At 36.9% G+C, this 17,421-nt stretch overlaps 1 protein-coding gene and 1 pseudogene across 4 annotated transcripts in view; one reads left to right on the top strand and one right to left on the bottom strand.

Moving 5' to 3' along the window:
• Positions 1 to 449: 449 nt before the first annotated feature.
• DNAJC15 (DnaJ heat shock protein family (Hsp40) member C15) overlaps positions 450 to 17,421 on the bottom strand; it is a 68,375-nt gene continuing 51,403 nt past the window's right edge. For all 4 annotated transcript variants that reach the window (XM_039877214.1, XM_039877215.1, XM_039877217.1 and 1 more), the window contains 2 exons: positions 14,967 to 15,037; positions 450 to 712 (listed from right to left, as the gene is read on the bottom strand). In XM_039877214.1, the coding sequence (XP_039733148.1) occupies positions 642 to 712; positions 14,967 to 15,037 (142 nt within the window). In that variant the 3' untranslated portion in view covers positions 450 to 641. The remainder of the gene's footprint in view (positions 713 to 14,966; positions 15,038 to 17,421) is intronic.
• LOC120614476 (uncharacterized) lies at positions 6,469 to 6,587 on the top strand (annotated as a pseudogene).

Below are 17,421 nucleotides of genomic sequence, written 5' to 3'. Positions count from 1 at the left end.
CCTCCCGGCTCTTTTCGGCCTTTCCTCACAGGGCTCATTGCGTAAATCTTCCAGCGTTTTAGCAGGTCTCCAAGTTCTCATGCTTCAGCTACAGGGTCTCAGAGAGAACAGAGTTCTTTAGCAAGTCCTAACCACTGCTTTAGAAAACACCATTAAGTTTCGCATCATGTCCCCATGGGGTAGTAGTCAGTGGCCTCAAAATGTTTAAAGCACCTTCCACAGGCAGAGTATTGAATTCCTCTGAGGAAACAAGGGTCCGTGCGAGTGTAAATATAAGCAGTAAAACCATTTCTACTCACTGCTCACAAATACCAATTACCTTACTGATGATCACATTTGGGGGGTACCTTTGTGTGGGGGAGGGGAAAGAGGGAGATTTAGGACGAAAAGAACAAAAGTCTTAAAATGTATGACCATCACAGAGAAAGTCAGAATATAAGGAAAACAGATCGGTTACAGAATTTTAAGGCATTCCTTTAAAAGGTAATAAAAGGACAGATTTTTAACTTTTATTATTATATAGCTTAATAGCGGACTGGGTCATTATGCATGGGCGGCACACGTGTGAAATTCTGACGGTGGAAGGTGAGGTTAATTTGCAGGACTTTGTTTTTTAAGTCCCCCGTTTCCCTTCGGAGCAGTCAACGTTTGGTGGTTGCCTCCAGCAAGTCTTTTGCTTCATTTATTTTGGTGGCTAAGTACGGAGACCCACCTGAGGACAAAGAAAAGTAAATGGGTTAAAACACACCTGATTACCGACAGTTTTTAAAGTCTTAAACATGAAAAACATTCTTAATTGTAATTCTGATATTCTGCCACACATTCGTCCTCTGGCAAAATATTTTATAAGCTGACTAGAAATCAAAACAGCACAAATTAAACTTTAGTGAAGCACTACAGATACCCAACAATTAAAGATAACCTTTGAGGAAGATAACGAAAGTTATGATCAGGAATAATTTGAAAAACACTCAAAAGATTTCACTGGTCAGACATTACCACTCAAATATTTAACCGGAGAATTCTATGAAATTAAGTCGATGACAGGTAAATAAAATAATGGTCTCTCTCCAAGACTTTTTTTTTTAAGAGGGACGAATATTTATCTTTGAAGGAGGATATCTTTCTGAAGGAGGTAAAGTAGTCCAAGGGATCTTTCGGAGTCTAATCAAATCTTATGATGTCACAAAAATAAAATACATGTTAGAAAAGGCAACTATGTACTACCCAGCTCTAAAAATCACATTTACTAATAGATAAACAATAAATGAATAAGAATAAAAATAATGATAAAGGACACGCTCCCTCTTCTCTGAAACGATCCTATTAGAATACTTATGAAATAGTCTTACATGCACTGTGCCCTAAAATAAAATTAAGTCAGTTCTTTTTAGAGTTCTTTGCAATGATTTCTTTCTAATGCAAACAGCAAGAGGAAGATTGAGGTGAATTTCAAATTCCGAATCATTATAAATCACAAACAGAACTCCCTGACATATTAAAAATACTAGCCCCAAACTGTCACGTTAAGCCTGGTTAAGCCTCACACGCCTTCTAACTCCCAGTCCTGAACACTTCCGTTAGCACTCAAGATAACAAGTATATTACAGTTCACCAGCTTCCCTGTTTTTCTTCTTTATTCTCCCCTTTAGCTGCTGAAAACATTCTAAGACCTCAGTAGCTTACGACAAACCAAAAAACATCTAGATAGCATTGGCGTAAACTGTCCTGACTCATTTCGAGTTTTTAATGACAATCATACCGCTCACGTGACTAATGGAGACAAAAGCAGGAAAAGCAGATGGACAGCACAGTGCCGCAGGAGCCAGGGCGGCGGGGGCGGGAGCGGGAGCTAATGCAGCTCTCTGCCCTTGACACCACTGACAAGCCCACGTCCAGGTCTGAATCACTATAAACACAGACGGAATAGACCGCAGAGTGTCCTCGAATGTCCAGTAAGATTTTCGAATGACGTCGGTGAAGGTTTCCGCATGTACTTCGTTATGAAACAAACTGATTTCATGATTCTCTTTGAAAATGATCTTAGAATTAGGTAATGTCAATCTTGGTAAGTAAGCCATTTAAATTCTTAGTGACCGAGATAATGCCAGGCATCTTGTATGTCTTTAACAAATACTAAGATATTGACTGAACTCAAAATACAGCCTTTGATTGAAATGCATTCTGGATATTTAAATCACAGGCCATAATGTGCCCACTTAGCAGACAGAAAAAAATGAAAGGCACAGAAGATCAAAAGTCTCCTTAAACATTGTATTTTTTTGATGGCGACGTGAGAGAAAACATGAGTTTATTCAGAATAAGGCTGAATCGCCGCTCTCGCTAAGTTGGAGGGACACTGGGCTTTTAGTTACGTGCGAGGTAGAAACTCTGGCTCGGCTCTCATTCTACCCCCATCCACCTTCCCAAGATTTGGGAAAGTTCCTAAGTCAAAGACTGCAGCTCCTATATTCCCTTCAAGTGGTGTTTGATGCGCACCGAGGTCTCATCAACGGGGAGCGACGCTGTGAGATCTGCAAGGCCGGGGCTTCCTGCAGCCCGTTACTCTGGCCCGCGAGCGGGGGTGTCGCAGCAGGGGCCACGACCGTGCTCCTGTGCAGCGTATCCTGTATTCAGTGGAAACAATATGCATGCGCATCTTTCAATCCTGCTCAGATTTCTTGGGGAAATCACCTGGATTCCATTTAATTAGAAGACTCACTCTCACCCTTGATCTCTGAATTCCTACTAACCGCTGTTGGAGCCCTTCCGCTTTTGGCTCTCACGAGCCAACCATTAACACCGACTAGAAGGGCTGAATAAAACGCAAGCCCGTCAGCATGAAAGGAGCGGAGGGGGTCCACCAAGTCAGCCAAGTCTCGAGGGCCCCGATCCTGCCCGTGAGCCAAATGCACTGCGACGAGCCCAACAATCTGCACCGCTTTTTTCCTCCGATAAACCCAAACGTGAAAAGCACATACCATACAATTCCACTTGGATGAAACGCTAGAAGAGATATCTCTAATCTGCGGTGGCAGAAGGTGGGACGCTGCCCACACTGGGGTAGGCATTGGTAATGGGAAGGAGCACCAAGGAACTTTCTGAGTTTTGATGAGCTAATATTTTGTTTGTTATTGTGTCTATGTATATCTTGTGAAATCTTTCTTCATCAGGTTTTGTTATCGAAGACATGCTATCATCCTCCCTCACAGAAAGAGTTAAAATGTTTTTCTTCCTTCTATTTTTTTTTTTTTTTTGAGGGGGGAGTGAAATTCACTTATAAAACTATTGTGGCCAGGCTTTTCATTTGCGAGAAGGTTTTTCATTAAAGATGCAAATGCTCAAATAGATAGGAAGGATTCTCTTGATTTTTCCATTTCTTCTTATGTCAGTTTTGATGTTTTTCCTAGAATTTATTTCACATAAATTTTAAATACTTTAGTGTGCAGTTGATTAGTTTATTCAGAGAACTAACCACTGACTCTGTGGGAATCAGTGTTCTCTTGAACGCTAATTTCTATTGTAATGCATGGGTTAGGGTTACTTAGAAGTACACTGATTAATTTCCAAACACTGGGATTCCCTAAATGCTTGTTATCGTTTACTAATTTAATTAGGTTTATAATAAGAATCCAAGATTGGCTTTAAAATTAGAAAATTAATCGATGTAATACATCACATAAACAGAGTAAAGAATAAATGTCATGTTGTCAGTAAGTATAGAAAACACAACACAAATTCACAATAAAAACTTGTAGTCAGATAAAAGGAAACTTATAAAATAGAAATATCAAAAAATATAGTAACTATCATACTTAATAGTGAAATCTTGAAAGCTCTAGCTCTGAGATCAGCAACAAGAAAAGGATATTTACTATTTTAATTTCTATTTAACACTATATGGGAGGTTCTGGCTATTGTAAGAAATGCCTTCCTCAATGTCCAATATAAAAAAAAGAAATAAGCATTAGAAAGAAATTATCATTTCTCATAAACTACATGACTGAGTATGTAGAAAATCCAAAAAGACAAAATCAAAATCTAAAGACAAAATCAAAGAACTAAAAAATGAATTTAATCAGTGGTTGAATATAATAGCAATATATACAAAAAACAAATTTTTATGTCCTAGAAATAAATAATTATACAGTATAAATTTAAAAACCAACATGATTTATAACGGAATTCAAATATCAATACCTAGGAATAAATATAACAAATTATGTACATGACAACCCAGAAAACTGAAAAGCCTTATCGAAATAAATTAAAGATGACCTAAATAAATGAAAAGATATGTCTTGTTCATGGATTAGAAAATTAAATATTGTAAAGACATCAATGCTCCCAAATAGATCTACAGATTCATAATAATCCCAACCATAACCCCAGGAGATTTGTGTGTCAATATGTATGTGTGTGCTTGTGCTTGTATACATGCAAACTGACAATATAATTCCTCATTTATATTAAAATGCAAAGAGTCAAACATAGCCGAAAAATATTAAATAGCAAAAATATGAAGGATTTAAACTACCAGAAAAAAAGACTTGTTATAAAGCTATTGAAATTAAAGTGTGGTACTAACACAAGCCTAAAGAAATTCATCAACAAAAGAGAAAAAATCCAAAAACATTTCCATAAAAATGGTTACTTGATTAATAACAAGGTAATATTATGGATCCCTGGGGAAAGAATGCCCTTTTCAATAAATAATGCTGGACCACTTGGCTATCTATATACAAATAATTGAACCTTTACCCTTATCTCATACCATATACAAAAATCGATTCCAGTTTATTACACATAAAAGTATTTAAGATAATGTTTCCATAAATTACTTTCATGACTTGAAGATTTTATGATCTTGAGATAGGCAAAAATTTCCTGAACAAAACAGAAAAGCACTATAAAGGGTAAGTTTGATTAGCTGGACTATATTAAAATTTAGAATTTCTGTTCATGAATGAACACCATTAAGCATATGCAAAAGCAAGCCATAAAGATATCTGCAATACAAAGAGCTCATATCTAAAATACCAGAAAATATAGCATTCCCAAAAGACAGTAAGAAAAAGAGACAACTGAACAGAAAAAAACAGATAAATAAATGGGAAGCTATTCACTACCATGGAATACTGTACAGCGATAAAAGTAATGAATCACTCCTACGACATTCACTACCACATGAATGTATCTCACAAAGACAGTGAATGAGAAGAGACGACTGTGGAAGACTACACTCATTATGATGCCACTTGCATTAGGTTCAAAACAGCCAAGTTCATCTGTTGTGGTCAAAGTCAAGATAGTGGTCACATCTGGGGAAGGAGGAGTGACTCGAAAAGTACCCGAGGAAAGTTTTTTTATGGTTTAATTTCTTAACTTGGGGACTGGCTATATAAATGGGGCCATTTTGTGACAATTCACTGAATTGTATACCTACGATGTATACTTTTATGAACTTATATTTCAATGTTTCAAAGTTTATTGAAAAACTAGAGATATGTTGATCTGTAGGTAGTTAGTTGACATTACAAATTCAGACTGTCCAAAAAATCACAGGGGCTCAGCAAACCTATGATCAAGACCATGTTGATGACTAGACGTTGTTCTAATATATTATTTCATTTGGTTCTTCCAACCATCCTTTGTAGTTGCTCAATTCTTGTTTTTCTTACATAAAGAGACTTGAATCACAAAAAAGTTTAGCAATTTGCCAACGCCAGCCACACTGTTCATATGTGGTGGGGCCAGGATTCCCAGGAGGCCTGGCTCCTGAGCCTGCACACCTCCTAACCACTACACCACGCTGCTTCTCCTTTTGCCACCAAGATTCATTGATTGATTCATTCATTCATTCAATTTTCCAGAGATCGATTATTTATTTATTTCTTTACTAAAGAGGATTTATTTACTTGTTTGTTTGTTTGTTTATATAAATGCAATATATATATTGCATTGTGTGTTTCCCTCCCATTGTTAGATTTCTTTCTGTCACCATCACCAAAATCTATTAAGCATGTAGTTACTACAAACCTTTTCTCTTTCTTCAAGCCTGTAATCTCATCTTGGGTCCTCTTCCTTCCCGAGGATTGAGATCATGTTTTGTGATTTACCTTTTAAAGGACACACCTATCTACTCATTGGATAATAAATACCTTGAAAAGCAATCATGTCTTAAGATTTCTCTGTATTATCAATGCAACTCTGAAAACATGAATAGGACTTGAGGTATATCTTCAATGACGAGGAGAAAAAGTGATGAGTTACTATTCCACTATTTTTTTGCATCAAGTAACAGCTTCAGAGAAGTAAAACCACTTCAGGGATAGAGAAAACAGGTAAACAAGTATGTTAGAAGTGGATGCTTTAAAAATAAATAAATATCTGTAAAACTTCTGGGTAAAAAACCTTAATAAGCACAAGAGAAAATGAGCAAACATTCTGCAATTAAAAATTGTTTTAATCTATGGCCACGCCACCCTGAACAAGCCTGATCTCACCTGCTCTTGGAAGCTAAGCAGGGTCGGGCCTGGTTAGTACTTGAATGGGAGACCACCTAGGAAGACCAGGTGCTGTAGGTATAAAAAATAAAAAAATAAAGGATTGTAAACTGACAAGGTCCTTGCAATCTTTGAGGTCAATCAAGGGTTGCCTCGCCTAAAAAAATTTTTTTTAAAAAATCAAAACTGTTTCAAAGTTAGTTATAATTTATTATTAAAGGACATTTCATAATTAGTATGCCAATCTGAAGATTAAGAAGATATAGGTTCCCTTTTATCCTTGGGTCTTTCTTAGGCAAATCTTATCACAGATTTTTCTGTATCCCTTAACTCTCATTAAAACCTATGACTGTCTACATTCTAAATCTGTAAGACAGACATAAGAAGTGTATGACTGAAAGATTCTTAAAGGCCACACACCTTTCCAAAATAAAGACGTTAGAATCATGTAGAGGCAGATAAGAGTTTGACTGCTGGGATGAGGAGTTCCACTGATCTGCTCCCCAGTGAAAGTGGTGAAAACTATTAAAAAGACACAATGACCTGAAGCCTCTGGAAATGGTCTTAAAAGAGGGGGAAAAATCTATTCAAGAAAATCTATAAAAATTCAGTAAGAAAAGCAAGAATCTGTGGTACCTGAACCAAAATGGCTCTCACGTTTCCCCTCCCAGTTCAGCAAGACAGAGGCTCCAAGATGGACTGCTACAGCCAAGAACAAGGCTCCCTCTTCACTCCAGCTCTGGAAAGAGGGTTTCTTTCTGGGAGAAACAAGACCTCCATATTTCTCTTCCTGCCCCTGCTACCTGATACTGAGGCTGTCCCAGGGAGGTGGAACAGAGTCTCTACTTGGTCTGGCTCCTTTAGAATCTGGGAGCTCGACAGGCCTTCGCCCAGTCCATAAAGCATGGCCGTTCCATACCAAGAGAGGCAAGTCAAGAAGTTGTCAGGTTACTAACGCACACTTAACTCCTACAGTGGGGGTTTCACTCAGCAAGAAATTTACCAGTTTCCACCCCCAAATCCAGAGCCCTGGCCCTGGATTATGCCTGTGGAATAAACAGTCCGTAAAGCCAACGGCTCCTGATCTCCTCCTAAAGGAATTAACTTCATTTGAGACAGTGTGGAGGGCGCTCTCAAGGACAGAACGAGAACAGTGGAGGTTTTGATGAGAGGCATTTGGGAGGAGATTCATGAATCTAATGAAGATAGAGTTTAGACTGTAGGCCAGTGCGCAGGAGAGAACCAGGGAAGGAGAGAGCAGAAAGGAGCCTTCCTGAGTTAAGAACAAATATCAAGCACTGACCTCAGAAACTATTCCATCGAAGGAGCTACAATCTGATTAGTCTGTAGAGATGTTTATATCTCAGTGCATTGTTGGAAACAACCAAGCGATTGGTCAGCAAATAGTGGCATTTGACAGTTGCGTGTGATCAAGAAGGAAAAGGAAGAGAGGCTTCCCAGTACCACCGGCGTCCAGAGTGACGGGGGGCACAGACGAAGCTGCGCCTCCCTAAAGAACAATGTAAAAAGTGTGACACTGTGGGGGTGCGGCGGGGGTAGCAGGTATAGACTTCGCTAAAACAATCCAGCCAGTTTTCAACAAAATATTACAAGGCATGCAAAGAAACAGGAAAGTATGACGGTATGACCCATACATACATCATGAAAAAAGCAGCAACAGAAGCTACCCGTGAGAGCGACCAGATGTCGGATTTACAGAAAGAGATTTCAAAGGAGCTATTATAAATAAATTCACAGAACTAAAATTTTTTAAAAAATCACCAGAGGGTCTCAAGAGTAGATATAAACTGACATAAGAAAGAATTAGTGAACTTAAAGACACAGTGATTGAGATTATGCAAGCCAAAGACCAAAGGGAAAAAAGAATAAAGAAAAAAGAACAGAGCCTCAAAGGAACGTGTGGAACATCATTAAACCTATCAGATATGTGTGATGGGAGTACCAAAAGGAGAGGAGAGAAAGGAGAAGAAAAAAATCTTTAAAGAAATAATGGCTAAAAATTCCCAATTTTATTGAAAAACAATAACCTATACATCCAAGAATCTCAACAAACTCCAAATAGGATACATAAAAAGAGATCAAAAACAGACATATCATAACAAAAATGCTGGAAGTCAGACAAGGAGAAAATCTAGAAAGTAGTATTAAATTAAGTAAGGAGGCCATTAGGCTGAGGGAGGCTTTAATGCCTTACTAGTCTATATATTACCAAACCCAAACCTAAGCCTATAAAATCGCTCAACAGTAAGATGATGAAACCTGAGGACAACTAATTACAAACGGCCAACTAGCCTTTTCTAAATAAGGCAGATGCTAAAGCTGTAGCCTGTCACAGAATGTCCTTGCTTTGCTTCTGCCCCTTTTCTAGAAAAGTCTTTCCCCTAGCTCCTGTCAGCAGAGCGCTGCTAGCCATTTCTGGTTTGGCACTGCTCAATTTAAATAGGTTTTTGCTCTAATACACTCCACATTTTTAATATGCTTCAGTTTATCTTCTAAAAGTAGGAAAAAAAAACAACCAGCGTGTCACTTATAAAGGAATCCCAACAAGATTAACAGCTAATTTAGCAGAAACAACAGAAGCCGCAAAACAATGAGATATCATATTCAATATCCTCGAAGAGAAAACTGTCAGCCAAGCATCCTGTATCGGCAAAGCTGCCATTCAGAAATGAAACAAACGTTACACTCAGATAAACAAACACAAAAAGGATTTGTTGTTAGCAGACCAACTTTGGTAGAAATACTACAGGAAGTTCTTTAAGATGAAAGCAAGGGACCTCAGGTGGTAATTCTACTCCACACACACAAAGAGCACTGTAAAGGTCACTATGTGATTATAAAAGACAATATAAAATGTGAAATTTTCTCCTTTCTTCTCTTACCCGATAGAAAAAGCCATTACCTAAAATAACATGTATAGAATGTACTGTAGGGCCCATAAAATACAGAACTATATGTATAACGCGACTGTTCTAACAGCACGAAGGGCGTAGGTGGGAGCGAAGCTGTTACCATCTCGGGAAATAGCGGGTGGTAAAGGAATAATTCTAACAACGTGTTGTTGGGTTTGTAACATTAGCAGATGTAACATGTATAATGATAGTACCATGAAAATGGGGAAGTGAGACCAGAGCTATATAAGAGTGATGTTTCTAAATATTACTGGAATTAAGCTAAAATAAATCTGAAGCTGATTCTGATAAATTAAGATGTATATGGTAAACACTAGAGCAATCACTCCAAAAACCCCTTAAAATAGTGAAAAAATACTTAATGAAATTAACATACTACATTAGAAAATATTCACTCAATGCAAAAGAGAAAACAGAAGAGCGAAAAAGACACGAGACACAGAAAACAAAAACTGCAGACGTAAGTCCCATTATATTAATAATATAATAAATTCACATTAAGTGTGAATGTATTAAAAACGATCCAACCAATCAAAAGGTTGTCAGATTAAACTTAAAAACATGATCTAACTATAAGTTGTCTACGGGACACTAACAGATTGAAAGTAAAAGACTATAAAGAGATATTTCACGCAAACAGCAATCACAGAAAAGCTATGAGTCAAAACAGACTGAAATAAAAAATGTTACTAGACATAAAAAAGGACAATTTAATAATGGTAAAAGGGTCAATCCATTAAGGAGATAGAACAACTGTAAACATATATGTACCTAACAATAGAGCACCAAAATATATGAAACAAAAACTTACAGAAATGAAGATGGAAACAGATAACTCAACAATAAAACTTAATGCCTCACTTTAAAAAATTTTTAAAAATCAAGAGATTGGAGAGAAAAGAAATTTCTTAAAAAATAAATCGAATTACATTACTCTACTGCTTAAAAGCAGACAGTAACTTCCCGCTATATTTAGAATAAAGCTCGAATATTAGACGGAACCTACGGTTTTCATTACCACGAGGCGCACCCATAGTTTTCAAAACCTGGGCGCCACCCTCTGCCATGCCACCTCTCCCCTCGCCTATCACATAGCTACCGCACCCGGTTCCTGTGAAGTCTGCAATGTACTAAACTCTTGCCCCCTTAAAGCCTCCGCACGTGCTAGCTCCTTGACTACAACACAACGCAGCTGGCTTCTTCTCATTCTTTAAGTTACTCAGAGAAGCCTTCCCATCACCCTATGTAAAGCTGCCTCTTCCGCATATTCTGCATCTTACTCCATTGTTCCCTTTACTGCGCTTACTACAACTTGAAACAGGTTTACTTGTCTTTCGTCTGTCTCCCCATTAGAATGTATGCTCGATGAGAACAAGGATCTAGTTATCTCGTTTACAGTTAAAGTCCCAAGGTTTTGCACAAGGTCTGGCACATTATAGAAGTTGAATAAATAGTTTCTGAATCAATAAAAGAATAATTTCAGATCGATCGATTCATATAAATTCAACCAGTCTTTTAAAATTTTCATGTGATTATTATGTATGAGTTCTCACTCCTAATTCTATTTTACCCACAAATGTTATTTGTATGCCTTCTTTTTATCCATTTGCTTATTCATTCATTCATGGGAAAAAAAAAACAAAAACCTTAATGGACTTTATTAAATGTCAGCCAAACAGGTTATAAATTTGACTACATGTTCTTCACTTTTAAAGATCTCACTATTTATTAAGAAAGATCAATGTGATAAAACTAAATGATCTCTTTACCAAAAAAAAAAAACAAAAAAAAACACAACTCAAATACAAAGCCTTAAATCTAATTAAAAGGTAGAAGGGAAAGATGAACCCTCTGAAACAAATAAGTTTAGTATATCTATTAAACAAGAAACAGAGCTAATTAAGCATGACTTTTTTTTTAGTGAATCCATGTTGACTCTTGGTGATCATATCTTTCTTTTTCTAAATGTTTACAATTCATCTTTTAAACGTAATACATTATAAGAAACTGTAATATATTATCCCCAGGGCTTCGTGTCAAATTCGGCTTCTTTTACAATGAGAGTAATCAGGGAAAATCCATTCAACAGTATAATTACTTTTGATTTGTTTTTAATCCCAATAGTTAGCCTAATTTTGATTTAAATACTATTAATGAAGAGTGAGAATATGTTTAGTAAAAGAGAGCATAAATAGAAAAAGATTGAGAATCTGCTGCAGGCAGGCAGACTTCAGCTGAATGTAAGGAAGAACCTTCTAGCAGTTAGAGCTGCCTACCAGTGGGCTGCCTTGCAAAACAGTAAGCTCTTCATCGCTAAAAATCTTAACGGAGAGCAAACAGGCCATTTTTCCCAGGAGAGAGCAGAAATAGTCTTGATTTAGGAGGTGGTACTGATTTAGATCATTGTCTCTCAAAATATGGTGAGGACACATGTTTTTTAAAAAAATTTTCCAATCTATGGTGAACTGATACTTTTACAAAATACAAAAGTATCAACCTTGGTTGCCACGGCAAGGTCAAGTCACTATAAAGGTTTCTAGATGCTTCCTTTTGAGCTCTGTTTTTAACTTGGTGCATGTATACAGCAGTGTCTGGCACGGATGCGTGACCCACACTCTGAGTGGACGAGATAGCCTGTCAGAGATCTCTGAGGTCCTCTAGCTTTTCGAATTTGCCTAGCCTGTTCTCCTTTCTATCATCATTGGGCATTAACATCAAAGTACAGATTTCATAACAACTAACCTCCTTCTTCAGCAATTAAACAACATATAATCTAAAAGATATTAGTCTAAAAGCACTAGATCAACGACCTGAGATTCTTTTACTGCATTAACCTTTTATCTTACTAAATTGAAATAGCAAAATTTCCTTTTTCTCAAAACACATCTGAATGCTCATTTGAAACTGGTTACAAAAACATTCATTTTCGGCCATTTCTCACACTTAATTTTCTAGTGTCACTTCCTTTGCACAAGCTGATAATGAAATGTGTAACAAATGACAGTTGATCTCATGTTTGAAGTTCTAACTTTATTCTAGCAGCAGGTAGCAAAACCAATAGAAAATCACTTAGGGGTTGGGGAACATTTGTGAATTTCAGAAGCACTGGATAGAGGACTTAAGTTTTTGCAACCACCTGTAACACTCAGTGCTGATCCAGACAGAGCAAACATGACGAAGAATTATAAAAAGAGGAGGCAAAATTAAGAGTTGCCCATTGTCATGGAGCTAGAGGGCATTATGCTAAGTGAAATAAGTCAGACGGAGAAAGACAAATACCATATGATTTCACTTACATGTGGACTCTAAAAAACAAAACGAACAAACAGAACAGAACAAATTCATAGATACAGAGAAGAAACTGGTGACTGCCAGATGGGAGGGGGTTTGGAGAGCTGGGTGAAAAAGATGGAGGGATCAAGAAGTACAGATTGGCAGCTACACAACGGTCACAGGGATGTAACGCACAGCATAGGGAATAGAGTCGATAATATTGTAACAACTGTGTGTGGTGTCAGGTGGGTACTAGAGTTATTGGGGGGATCACTCCGTAAGTTAGATAAATATCTAACTACTATGCTGTACATCTGAACTGTATAATACTGAATGTCAACTGTAATTGAAAAATTAAAAAAAAAAAAGAATTGGACATTCTCATACTTCCCCAAACACCCCAGCTTTCTCTCTCCAAGGACAATAAGACACTTCTGTTTAGAATTCTTTCCTTGCAGTCATTCCGATACTTCTTAATTTACCATATTTTCCCCAGAGCAGACGCTCTTAACTGTGAGTATACAAATGGGTTTTAGAAGTCAGGAACTCTCCAAAAAATCCAAGTATTTTAAAATTTGGGGTGAATGAGCAATAATATTGGCAAAATGTCTGTGGTTGTCAACACATTCTTAGAGGGAACAATAATCCAAAAAGATTAAAGCATCTTTATTAAATTAAAAATGTGATCTGAATAGAAATATAGGCTACCGGTTCTTTAATTAAACAGGCCATAAAGATATTACATCACGTCATATAATCAAAGAGGGCTTTAGAAATAAATCGTCTCGTTTTGTAGATGATAACACTGACATTTGGAAAGGCTGAGGAGTGTGTTCAAGGTCACTGCCAGCTAGAAGGCAGAAGTCGGAGGAAAATGCTGGCCTTCTGCTTCCAGGTCCCTCCCTCACACCCTGCCACCCGCAGGGGGCCAGACAGAAGGCTATGAGCACGCACAGGACAGGAAGGCAACGATCTACCTCTGATAAGTAAACAGTCTCAGAATAAACCAAGTAATTGATTAATTCAAACGCTACTGGCTCATAAGATGTATAAACATTTTCTTTTTTTACTGAAGAGATCTAAAAATACATATTCGTTTAGATACGTTTTAGAACTTGCTTCCTTGCCAGTAGGCACAATCTATAACCTGTCAATCGTCTGAAAGCATGAGTGCCTGATCCCACTGCGATCGATAATGGAAGGGCACACAGCCGAGCTGGAAGGGACAGAGGCTGTTTAGGGGACAGACGCCTGCAAGGAGGCACCTGCCACGATTCTCTCCGAGGCGGCTGCTCTGCCAGCCCACGGCGCGAAGCAAACTAGCTGCCTGGACCTTTCAGTGACTGCCGCGGCTATTTAGAAATTTTAAGTAAAATCTCATTTCAAAGTATATTTCTTTGTTTATTCACACGAAAGAATAGCAAGCGCAAACACCAAAGGAGATGATGTTTAGTAAAAAGAATTTTTAGAGTAAGTAATTAAGTGAGAAAGCTGGCGGAGGGGGAGCGTCTTATTTTGGTGAGGGTTGCGATGGGTAGGAATCCAAAATTTGTTTTCAGTTTTCTTCAGAATAATTATAAAACGGAAAGTCTATAAATAAGAATCCCTCCCCCCACCCTCTACCTTGACTTCTGAAATACAGTGCAAGTTCCTACCATCTGTTATTCTAAGGCAGAAACAGTAATGAACATATGGGCTTTCTCTCTCCAGCAGCTGCAGTGTAGTTAAAGTTATAATAATTGTCTTTCTCTAAGATAAATTTACATTAAAAACTTGGCCAGTTAAAAATAAATGGCTCAGTCTCAGAGCTTTCCAGAATAAAATTAAGATATTCGGAATCATCTGTGACATACTATATTCAGAGATTAGAAGATAACCTCTAAATCTTGTGCTGTTATGTTTAAGGTTAAACAAACATAATGCACGACGCCCAGGTCAGTTTATAGAATCAGGTGCTCCACAGCTCACGCTTTCTCTTTCTCAATGAAAATGCTAGGAGCCTCAAACGGGGTTGTGGTAGTCACACATAAAAATCAGTAACCAGGTTCTTCAAAGCCGATCATATAAATCCACCACTTCTGTGGGTCACTGAACTCCAATCTAAAGCCTCACTTATTAGAAGAAAAATCACAATACATGTGGCATATAAACTTCCATCTCAAGTATAAATCATTTATAATGAGTTTAAGTAAACCAAAAGGAATTCAGAGCCGATTCTGATCCACATATTATGAAAAATAAGAATTTTACCTACCTTTATCTGGGTGATTCAAAATCATGATTTTCCTGTGAGCTGTTCTAATCTTAGCCTTGCCAGCAGATGGACTGTAAAAAGAAATTAAAGTGCTTATAATAAATGGTGTCAAATGCAGATTACAAATTAATGGTTTATATGGATTTCAAGAAATTAATAACTAATGAGAATTTCACCATCTTGTGGATAAATATGAAATTACAGCCTGTCACTGAAGTCCAGTAACCATCAAAATAAATCACTGATTCAATGCTGCATGTATTTTTCTTCAGTCCTTTATAATACCAGTCTTTACTTTCAATCAATTTAAAAACTAAAGCACAATACAGAGGGTTGGGGAGTGACAGTCTGTAGACCATACTGAAATATTTTGCTTTGAATGGTTTTGGGTAAAGGCAGTATATGCAGTTTGACAGACAGGTGTTTGGGCTCCAGAGCGACAGGACTGCTGGGTTCTAATCCCATCACCATTTAAAATGGAGCAAGGTTGGTCAACTTCCTAACCTCTCTGTGCTTCAGTTTCCTCATTACAAACTACAGCTAGGAAAAAAATATTCCCCGTAGAGCAATTGTAAGGATTAAATTAGTTAATGCCAACAAAGTGCTAAAACAGTGCCTGGCATGTAACAAGTGTTCCATAATCGTTAGCTTTATTATTATTGGGTTTCAACACAGCATCTCAAAACATTTCATAGCTCATAATTTATTTAACTTTGTGAGAACCCTATGGGAAAAGCTTGGCTGTTAGAACCTATGCTCTAAACAAAAATTAAAGAAGAAAGTTAAATAAATATATTATTTTTGTAAAACCTAATTTATCCAGTGTTGGAAATGTTTCTCATTAGTACATTTTTCTAGGCAAGAAAAACAAACAAACAAACAAACACTAACAACGACAAAATCCTAGGATTGCTACTTAAGAGTTATCTTATCTAAGGCGCTTAACTTTTCTTGGCCTCAAATGGGAACAACAGTACCTGACAAAGTACAAGGTGGTTGCTGTGAAATTCAAAATAATTTAATTTGTATAGATGATTCACACCAGAATGGATAAAAGCAAGTACTTTTAGAGATATTCAGATAGAGGTTCAAAATCCTGATTCCACCACTCATGAGCTATATAACTTTGTTTTGCCTATTTAAACTCCCTTAGTTATAATTTTCTCATATGTAAAATGGAGATGATAAAACTACTTCCCAGATTATTTTAAGGATAAATGAGATAATATAAGTAAAGAATAAGTATAACCTAGCATACAGTTAGCATTCAAGGAATGATAATTATTATAAATATGAAGGATGCTTATGAAAATGTATTATATACTCACCAGTTTTAAAATGGAATATAAATAACCTAATTTAACACTTCTTTGATGACTCAAAGCTTTATTATGAGTATCAGTTAAGTACAAAGAAACTGTTAAGGTCTGCTGAGGTTTGCCTGCCCTTTTACTAAATGGTCATAGAATGCTATTCATTTAAGTTCTTCTCTCTGTTTTGAACCCTGCCTCCTTTGCTGCCAGTTTCAGTCCTTAGCTCTGCCAGTGCCCCAGTCTCTAGGGGTTCCTTGCCAGTTACTTGCTAATTCTAACCTCTTAGGGTTAAAGAACAAATCACCAAGCATGTCAAAATGCACTATCTATTGCTGAATAAGCATGTAAAACATTCTTCTATGAATAAACTAAATAAGCCTTGAGTTAAAGAAATCAAAAGAGAAATTAAAAAAAATCTTGAGACCAATGAAAATGGAAATACGACATAGTAAAACTTATGGCATGCAGCCAAAGCAGTTCCAAGAAGAAAGTTTACAACACTAAGTGCCTCCATTAAGAAAAAAGAAAGAACTCACATAAACAACCTAAATTTATACCTCAGGGAACCAGAAAAAGAAGAATAAACTAAGTTCAAAGTTAGCAGAAAGAAGGAAATAACAGGTCAGACTGAAAAAAAAAGAGACTAAAGAGATAACAGAAAATGTTAGTGAAATTAAGAGCTATTTTTTAAAATATAAAACAGACAAGCCATTATTAGACTCACAAAGAAAAGAGGACTCAAATACATAAAGTCAGAAATGAATGAAGAGACACTACACTGATACCACAGAAATACAATGGATTATAAGAGAATTCTATGAACAATTATACACCAACAATTGGACAACCTAGGAAAACTGAAAACATTCCTAGACACATACAACCTACCAAGATCGAATCATGAAGAAATAGAATTTCTCAACTAATTACTAGTAATGTGATCGAATCAAGAACTTCTCAACAAAGAAAAGTCCAGGACAAGATGGCTTCATTAAATTCTACCAAATTTAAAGAAGAATTCATATCAATCCTCCTCAAGTCCTTCCAAAAATAGAAGAGGAGAAAATGCTTCAGCATTATCCTGACACCAAAACCAGAGAAGGACACTACAAGAAAAGACAATTACAAGCCAATATTGTTGA

Source organism: Pteropus medius, unplaced genomic scaffold, assembly GCF_902729225.1.
Source record: "Pteropus medius unplaced genomic scaffold, Ma_sr-lr_union100, whole genome shotgun sequence".
Lineage (NCBI taxonomy): Eukaryota > Metazoa > Chordata > Mammalia > Chiroptera > Pteropodidae > Pteropus > Pteropus medius.
This window is presented reverse-complemented; position numbering and strand designations above follow the sequence as displayed.